General features: G+C 44.0%; 1 protein-coding gene across 2 annotated transcripts; it reads left to right on the top strand.

The window, feature by feature from the left end:
• The first annotated feature begins 286 nt into the window (after window positions 1-286).
• tbx1 (T-box transcription factor 1) lies at window positions 287-8,655 on the top strand. 2 transcript variants are annotated; one of them, XM_060054178.1, is made up of 8 exons: window positions 287-887; window positions 2,104-2,443; window positions 3,837-3,938; window positions 4,142-4,313; window positions 4,925-5,080; window positions 6,275-6,342; window positions 6,923-7,023; window positions 7,331-8,655. In XM_060054178.1, exons 1-8 carry the CDS (start codon window positions 704-706, stop codon window positions 7,723-7,725), a joined length of 1,518 nt encoding a protein of 505 aa, XP_059910161.1. In that variant the 5' UTR covers window positions 287-703; the 3' UTR covers window positions 7,726-8,655. The 2 variants fall into 2 exon arrangements, with proteins under 2 accessions (XP_059910161.1, XP_059910160.1); XM_060054177.1 differs by having other exon boundaries at window positions 2,053-2,443.
• Window positions 8,656-10,220: the final 1,565 nt, after the last annotated feature.

Here is a 10,220-nt window from a genome sequence, read left to right as displayed (position 1 = left end):
TACAGTTTCACAGGAACACTCGTGACGGCGCAGGCTTTTTTGGGGGTCGGATCCACCCGAAAAAAAAAAAACGGAGAACCAGCAACCCCCTACGCGTGATTTACAGTAGGCCTACAGTCAAGTATGAAGCGGACATTGACGTTTTTTTCAACTGAGCGGAATTCAAATGCTACACTGGACATGATTGACAAGGCCTTATTCAAATAAAACATCAAGTGCAGAACGTAGACACTCTCTTCCCCCCCCCCCCCCCCCCCCCCGCTTGGTTCATGGGAGGCGTGGAGCTCTCCCGCCTGACCTTCTCTCAGCGGTAGCGCTTCTCCTCCGGGCGCACCAGAGCACCGACATGACATCACCCGCCACCGACCGGGGGAAGAAGGCGAACTCGTAGTGCGGATGAACCATGTTTTGATGACTAGGCTACAAGACGACGTGTGCTCGGGACGGAACCAATTAATCCGTGAATAGGCGAACTTTTCGAGTTGGACACGTCTTCATAATAGCCGTGGGGAATACGCACTGCTTCGATAACCCAGTAGCTGCCGAGTGGCCGAACTATAACACGATCTACAGTGGCGGAATGTTCAACTCTCTCGGCGCATTCTGGTTTCCATTGTGCACAGGCTTGTCTCGCGTTCTGCGCGCACCCAGCGAGTAGAAGGCGGAGGAGGGACGTGCTTTTCTCAGGGTGCTTTCCTTGTCTATGGACGACAGCGGTCCCCTCTCTCCAAAGGCAAATGCTTTCAGTATCGCCTCTCTGATTTCAGCAGCAGAGCAAGTAGGACACTCGGCGTTTGACCAACGAGGAACTGGCCTGGACAAGGCAGAGCTGCACAGCTGCAGTTCCTATAAAATGCACTACAGTACTGTCACCCGGGAAATGGAAGGTACGAGCTCGCTCTTCATGATCACCGTGCGATATCATTTGTTCATTTGGTAAACCTTTCTTGATCCTGTTTTATTTATTATCTCAGCGCGTAAACTAAACAAGCAACAAAACAATACACCAAAAGTATGCTTATCCGCGCAAAAGCCCATCGACCAGTCTAACCGCACAGATGCAAGCAGTCACTGAACGCATGAATGAAATTACTTTGAGGAAAAACTTTTGCGGTTTGGCAAAAGAATGCAAACGTGCAAAACCCTGCAGTTCACAGTGTAAAATACGTCCATCCACGCAGAGCAGACCAACGAGCCGCATTGAGTGAACTTAATTGGGAGATTAGGAAATGCATGAAAGGTGAAGCTTTACGAGTAGGGTTTCAACGAGCACCCGTGCGTAATGTTTAAAACACAACATAAAGGCCTTTCCCCTCAGTAAAATGGATATCCGATACTATTGCCTATCCTAACAAAAACATCAATACATAGTCCAATCAATACGGAACGCAGCCTGTTTGTTTGTTCATGCAAATCAATGTTTGTTTACCTTGTAAATAGTTTACTCTCCACTGTGCCAGCCATCCCGTCTATTGTTAACAGTGGCGATGGGGGCGATACCCTTATCCTAAAGTAAATGGGTGCCGGAAAGCCCATTAAAAAGGGGCGCACTTCACTGTCACTCAGTCCCGTCCCGTGGCGTGGAAAGCATATAGGCCCTACCTGCAGTTCCTTATCTAAATAGAAATAAGAACCGGTTTTATCGTAAAGGGGAGGCCCTCTGTGGGAGATAAGAGAGAAGGCTGGCTTGTAGTTTACCATATGTGAGAGGCGCAGTGCAGAGGCCGCGCGGAATAACTTGGGAGCGCAACCATCCGAGAATACAATCACGCGCATACGCTGTATTTTCCTTTATTTTTTTCATTCTGACAACAGCGTTTTGGTCAACGTTTTTTTGCTATTATCGGGATCGGCTGGCAGTTGATGCCTCACCGGATTAATGAACTATCGGGACGGGAACTTTAAACTAGATATAGGTGCTTTGCGCCTTGATCATCTTCTTCTATACACAGACTGTATCCTGCACGATTCCAAATATTGTCTTTTGACCTGTTTGTGGGCTATTCTAACGTTCAACGCATATAGTAACTCCAGCTTTTGGAATGATTTCAGCAATATCCAGTCCGTGGCTGACGCAGCTATCCCATTTTTGCGATGTTGCAGCCTTCACGACGAGTAGTATAAGCAACCTGAATACGGCGGGGAGCTATCATCTGTCCCCCTCCCCTGGAGACCCGTACAGCCAACATGAAGCTCACTTTGAGCCTTGCCCGGCGGCTCAGCACAACTACAACTACCCGGGCTCGAACCCGGGACAGGCGCAACAGAGCGACTCGGGGACGTCCAACTGCTCCTCTTCGTCCTCCAACTCTACACCCAACAACAAGTCCATAGTGAAGAAAAATCCTAAAGTGGCCAACATTAACGTTCAGCTGGAGATGAAAGCTTTATGGGACGAGTTTAATCAACTTGGGACGGAGATGATAGTTACCAAAGCTGGAAGGTGAGTACATGAAAAAATAACACACACACACACACACACACACACCCACACACACACGCACACACACAAACCAGACAGGGGCACTAATTCAACTCAGATACAGTTGTATGCTTAGACAGATAAGAAACATTGTTGAATTGTATGTTGAGTCTGATGAGAAAAATAACCCGAGGTTATGTGAGATGCAGTTTTCTATACATAAATTGTGTGCGTGAAATTGCGTGAACTCGGATTAAGTCAACACAGGCCAATTTGGGTTTACGTGCCTACAGCGTTGACTGCGCTTCACAAAAAATGCACAGTTTTGGACTTTGAGATCAAGGTGTATATGTGGATATTTTTTTTATATTTGGTTAGAAGAATATCTGGAATCCATGATAGGGCTATATGTTTTCATAAATATTTGTGGGTCATGAGGGAACTTGATATTTTCAGGGAAGAACTTGGCTATTATGGCCTGATTACAACCCTAAATTAACTTCTAAGACGTTTATGAAAATTACTATATGAAGAGGAAAATGTATTAATCTTTATGACTATGATTACTTATTAATATTAACATTATTGTTATTACTATTATGGGATTTAAGAATGATAAAAGCCATCCCCATATTATAAGTGAGCAACAGGTCAAGTAGGACGAAGCATACTGATTAAAGCAAATATGTCTACATTTATACCGCGATATTTATTAGTCTTACTGGACTTTTACAAAAGTCGAGTGTCCAAAAGTCCTAGCACTTATATTACACATCATTCAATTAATGGGAAGTTACATACATTTCGGCTTCGTTCTGGGAGCAAAGGGGTAGGGAGCAAAATTGCTACTTCAGCTTCACCTATCCAAAACTGGCGCTTTGAACACAACCCGTCGTTAATTGAGCGTTGATTTGAGGCTCCCTTTCCCTGGAGCTCCGCTTTCAGTGAAACTTTTCTGTCATAAGGTGAATATATAATCTGCAGTCATGCCCTGTGTGGTTGTGCGCGTTTGTAGACGCGTGTCAGTGCGTGATGAGGTCGCTCGCTTAGAAAGGCCTGGAATGGATCAGACGGAAGAGAAATAATTGAAGTGAATTGGGTTATATAAATGGAGCAAGAGGGACAAAAACAACAACACATCTCTTTGGATATCAACTCCAGCGATGCCGATAGGCCAACTGTGGCTATCTTTACTGCCTAAGTAGGCTGATTGCGCAACGTTGCATGGCGCACAAAAATCAAGTAGGTGTCGGCCTAATTATGGTTTTATCAAAACAATAAAATAAGGTTAAATTAAATAATGATACATAGGCTTAGGAAAATACATTGTCGAAATCTCCATAGGCTTAATACATATAAATGCTGGTAAAATATATTGACGCTGCTAACTTTCCTTTTGTCTTTCCCCTACAAGGCGAATGTTTCCAACTTTCCAAGTAAAAATATTTGGGATGGATCCCATGGCAGACTACATGCTCCTGATGGACTTTCTACCGGTAGACGACAAACGATACAGGTACAATTACACAGAATGTCAGTATAGCCCAACACGATGAAACAGTTGTATATAATGACCTTGATTTCATTAATTTAATCGGTGAAATGTCTAAAAATGTTCAAACGGGCCAATTCATTGGACTTTTGGTTATAGGGTAGCCTACACGAGGAAAACATAATAATAATAACACGTTTTTCGATTTTGTTCCTTCTTTCCTATAGGTATGCATTCCACAGCTCGTCGTGGTTGGTGGCCGGTAAGGCGGACCCCGCCACCCCAGGGAGGGTGCACTACCACCCCGACTCCCCCGCCAAAGGCGCGCAGTGGATGAAGCAAATAGTCTCTTTCGATAAACTCAAACTCACCAACAACCTACTGGATGACAACGGCCATGTGAGTACACTGACAACTGGGATTGTATGTGGACATTATCATGCTTTATATATGAACATTATCATGAAATTATATAATTCAAAGGACTGCAGAATGCCTCAAGTTTTAAATGAAAATGTATAAGTAGTAAGTGCATTGCGTTTGTATATTAGTCTTTATGTTATAGATAACATTACACATTAGAAAGGTGAAACCCCCTCAAAAGCCCACAGCAAAACAATGGCAGCAACCACTGGAAACATTTTACTAGTGGAAAATATTCGAGATATATTTAGTCTTCTATTTTCCCTAAAAAAGATATATATAAGGACTGAGCCTAAATGGCGATGGACTAAACTGCCAGCCAGCCTCCATTTGAAATGATTATAGGCCTAGGCATTTAACTAGAGTTCAAGTGATTTCACCCGTGTTAAATATGGAATCAAATGCATCATCGTGTCTAATCTCCACGGGAACTGTGGTGTTATCCTTCAACTATTTTTCCTCCCAGTGAAAAGCTCAGAAAAGAAAATAAGAAGTTGAAATGCACATTAAGAAGGCTGCGTAAAATGCATGTTGTAACATCAATAACCGTACTGTAATATTGACATTGGTTTTCTGTCTTGTTAAAGATCATCCTGAACTCCATGCATCGATACCAGCCAAGGTTCCACGTCGTTTACGTGGATCCCCGCAAAGACAGTGAGAAATACGCCGAGGAGAACTATAAAACGTTCGTGTTCGAGGAGACGCGGTTCACGGCGGTCACCGCGTACCAGAACCACCGGGTGAGTGGCCGCCGACCGGCCTTCAAATAGGGGACTATTAGAATGAACTGTGGGCCTATGGAAATTACGTTTGAACCTGCGCAGTTTCTATATTATTGGTGGAAGATTATTAAAATCCCTGAATGAACGGCTGCATACATGGCTATAATAAAGCATTATAACGCAGAGTGTATTTATATTATTAAGCAATTGGGATTCGACTTAAATCTCAGTAGGCCTATAGGCCTAACTGGATACCATTTCTGCATCCCAGACTGCACCCATACGTTTTGGGTAATAATCATAATAATTGTGATTATTCGTCCCTATATTGTGGGTCGAAGTAGGCCTATGAATTATTTATGGCTTGGCTGCAGAAAGTTTAGTACCATAAGCGACTTATGTCTGCGTACAGCTGTGCAGCTCCCTCAATTTGTTTAGCATATTAGCCTAATTGTTTTTTGTGTCAGTTCCGTATTATATATTTTCGCATCTTTCAAAATCGGTCAAAAGATGGTAGAGTTTTAGTAGTTTATCTGCCCTGGATACGGAGACACATGTCATGTCACGTCTTCTCAAGTAAAACTGAAGACCAGTTTTGAATAGGTTTACTGTAAAATAATAATCCAAATAAATAAGCCTACATACATATATGCCTATTCTTATCATAATATTGAAATAATGGATTAAAAATGAATTGATGATATGTCATATTGCCTAGTGGTAAAGATGATATAAATGCAATTTTTGGCACATTTTTTTCTTGATCAGCCATTTGATTTGCAAAGCGGTTTTGATTTTATTACGCCTATTCAATTGGGCAACTAATCATAAATAGCAAGGCTAACCGTTTTATACGTTATAATAAAATACATAAACACCAGATTCAATTAATAACAGCCCCCTTTATTAATATATTTTTATAAGCACTGTCAACTGCAATCAGCAAATGATTAATGTGTACCCTAAATCTTTTAAAAAAAATATGACACTATAAACATCACCATTACTCAGCAGTTTGCTATTTTCAAACACCACATGCGTTACTGAAAACTCATTTCTCAAAACCAGAGAGTTCATTGTGAATAATTAATAATCAGACCAACGTTACACTGAAGTGCTGTGTGCAGGTTTCTAGGTCAAACTTAAGAGTTTTGTAAATGCCGGAGGCCTATGGCAAGAGATCTGACTTTGGCCTTTTCTTCATGCTTGCAGATCACACAGCTGAAGATCGCCAGCAATCCCTTCGCCAAGGGCTTCAGAGACTGCGACCCGGAGGATTGGTGAGCGTTCTGAACATCATGATAACAAACTTCAACTTTCAGTCTTCACTTTGGCTCACATATTAATTTAAAATTATGTGCACCTGAAGGATAAATAACATCGACTCAATCAACCCAGGGAGTTTTTTTCTTCTGAAATCTAGGCATGGCAATCTAATTCAAACTAAATAAATGGCTGCAATGGAAAAGTTACATACTGCAGGTTTAAAATTAATTAAACCCAAAAAACCTAAATAGAGTAACTGCCAGTGTAAATATATAGATGTGCTGACTTTTTGTGACAAAGTTTTGGGGGTCTCTATAAGATATGTCCACTTGGGCAGAGATGGAAAAATCATTGGCTGTTAGGAATTCTCCAAAATACACAGCATTTGGAGTTACAAGCAGGATATTGAACTTGTTTAGAAGTTTAATTGTCATAGAATAATGGGTAATAAATAATTTAGGGTCAGCCATCCAATATTGCATTCCTTGCATAGAATGCATGCACCTGCATTGATTTTGTTGATGTTTGAGTCTATTTGAGCCGTTTATGTTCATTATATGAAGAGTGAAACAATATCCTCTCTTTGTGCTGCAGGCCCAGGAATCACAGGCCCGGCTCGCTGCCAATAATGAGTGCGTTTGCCAGAACGAGGAACCCAATGTCATCTCCCCCTCAGCAGAACGGCTCAGAGAAAGGTTCGGCACACACTGCTTGTTTTCTTACAAATCCCGGTCTCACACTGCTGGACCCCGGACACGGCCCCACTCAGATTTTAGAAAGCTAATATCATTGTTTTAAATGGTGTATTTCAGCACCTCCATCTCGGTCTTATTGTTTTGGCTGCCAGACGTATTCTAGAGCAGTGTGACATCCACATTCATAAGGCAGGAACGGACAAGCTAAACGTTGAACAAGTCCTCAAACTCCCATTGCAAACAAAAAGGGGAATGCTGTGATTCTCTCCGTGTCTGACTCCGCCTCTCCCGCGTTGTCTCTCTGCAGACGACATCCGACGGGATTACGACCGCGACCCAACCGGCACGCCCATCCACGGCGACTCCGCCCACCAGCTGATGTCCCGGGTCCTCAGCCCGGCGCTCCCCGTGCCCGGGGGTCTCCACTCCGTCCCCCTCAGCGGCAGCCGCCCCAGCCCCCCGCCGCCCCACGACCTGCGGGCCGACCCCCACCCGCTGTCCCCGGACACGCTGCATCACCACCCGTACAAGTACCCCACAACGTACGAACACTACCTCGGCGCCAAGGCCCGGCCCTCGCCGTACCAGCTGCCGGGCATCCGGGGGCACACGTACCACCACCACCACCACATGAACCCCGCCACGGCCAACATGTACTCTGCCACGAGCGCCCCGGCCAATTATGACTACGGGCCGCGGTAGTGCCGGGGGCGGCGGCGTCTGTAGCATCTGGACTAGCTTCACCAGCGCCACCCCTGGAAATACAAACAAGATCAGCACGTCTCTCTGTCTGTGTGTGCGCTGTTGCAACATCTGGGGCGTGTTCGTATCAGCATTTCTCACTGGCTGGATATTAAGGCCCCTCCCGTTGCCTCACCATTTATCCCCCCCCCCCCCCCCCAACCCTCCACACACTGACTCACACACACACACACACACACACACACACAGACACCAAACAAAACAAAAATGGACCCGGCCGTATTTATTTTTGTCATGATGAGGAAGATGATGATGATGCGTCTCAGCGTGAAGTATGGGCATGTCTCCGAGCACTTCCCGACACCCGCATTAAGGTCTGACCCCCCCCCCCCCTCCACGGCAGACCATGGCGGAGGTTCATCACCTTGCCGACAGCGTAGACGCTACGTGACTGCAGCTCCCCCCACCCCACCCCTAGACCCCCCCCGACTCAGACCCCTCCCGCCCAGCCTAACGCGGACAATGTTCTCGGGCACAGAACCGGAATGGAATTGAATTCTTTTTTTTGTTGTTGTGTTGGATGCACTTTTTTTTTATTTTCTTTGCTTTCAAAAAAGCCATATATTATTATATAGTCCGTCTGAGGTTTAGATAGACGAGATGTTTGCATGTTGAGCTCATCAGCGAGCGTGTGGAAACACACAACCGATGTTATTGTGTGAGGAGGTTAAAAATAAAATGAAAATCAAGAAGAGAGACTGAATTTGGGAAAATAAAAAACGTTCTGAACACAAGCCCCTCTGAAGGCTCCTACCATGGCACTGACCTGCAGCAATAGTAACTAAATAAACAAATGAATAAATAAATACATCAGAATAACCGTTCTGTATCTGTAAAGTAAACATTAAAAAACATGTAATTTTATCAAAATGGCCAACATGTTTCCGTTCCAAGCCTGCTCTGCTGTTTCAAGATGGGGAGGAATAGATTAGCTGGTACTGATAGCTTTGTTCGTGTTTTCTGAGATCCCTGGATTTAGGAGCTTGAATGGGCGGTGCATGTGCACTCTGGAGGACTGGGGAAGCTGTCTAAACATTCACCAGCCCTACAATGAACTGCAGTTCAAATGTGGGGATCCGCACCTGGCTGTATGAAATATGCATGCATACACTCATCCCGTACACACATGCTTACGGACAGAGAGACACACTTACAAACACGCACACACACACACACACACACACACACACACACACACACACACACACACACACACACACACACACACACACACACATGTACATGTCTGATTAAGCACATACACATGTGCTGCCACACACACACACACACACACACCCACACACACACACACACACCCCACACACACACACACACACACACACACACACACACACACACACACACACACACACACACACACACAGGATAGCTGGTCGGGTCTATTAGATGGTCTAACATATCAAAGGGGTAAGCAACATTAATAAATATATAAGATAAAGTTAAATAAGTGAGATATAATGAATAAAAGAAAATGGTGGTGAGAATTGTTTTATATTGACCTGCTTTTTGCATGTCCAATATTATATTATTCATTGATTGATTTTATTGATTTTATTGATTTTATTCTCAAACTTGATTAATGTCAAAAGTGCTCCATGCATGGCACACGTTTTCGAGAAATTCAGACCATCAAGGCACATAAATAAAAGTAGTAGGATATATTTCCTCCGACCAAAAGGATATCATTCTTCACATGTAATGGGACAGTTCTGTGATATTTTCTTTGAGGAATGCTTTGTTGTCAAGGATAATCTCAATGGGAAAGAAACGTCTGCTTTGGGATTTGTTACTGTCACGGAGCAGAAAGGAAACGTACTAATGATTCTTTTCATAATGTCATTTTTTCTGCGAACACGTTTGCCTTTGAGCGCCGAGGTAAAGAAAGGGACGCCGCCACGCGTGCCTGACCTATGACTGTTAATGGCTTGTAAAGGAGTCAAAGGTTAAATAATGTTTCCACTTATTTAAGCCACGCCTAATTGGTTGTATGATTTTTTTGTTTGGGGTTCCACCAGCCAACAACAGCCCAAGTAACGTGGGCTGGTCAGCGCCTATCATTAAACACGCTTCAATAACAGCACTTAAGCCTATAATAATCCTATAATACGACGTAATTACATGTTACATGGAAATTATCATGGAAAAGTGACATGGAAAATATCACAAATATGAAGGTTGTAGATATTTCTAAATGCGTAATTAGTTTATTTTATCTTCCCTACAAAGGATCACTAAAGATCTTCTTATAGGCAACTGCACCAGCCTGCTGCGGTTGTGAAGGTGCAGCTGAGCCCAAAACACTCGACCCGTTTTCCATCCCGATGTTTTCTCAGTTCCTCTGCGCCCTCGGCAGGAAGCCTCCGACGGGCTGAGGGTCCTCCGCGTGAAGCGAGGCCCGCCTGGACGGAGCGAGA

The sequence above is a fragment of the Gadus macrocephalus genome, chromosome 6 (assembly GCF_031168955.1).
Source record: "Gadus macrocephalus chromosome 6, ASM3116895v1".
In the NCBI taxonomy this organism is placed as follows: Eukaryota; Metazoa; Chordata; class Actinopteri; order Gadiformes; family Gadidae; genus Gadus; species Gadus macrocephalus.
Note: the sequence above shows the minus strand (reverse complement) of the source record. Positions and strands in the feature narration are given on the sequence as shown.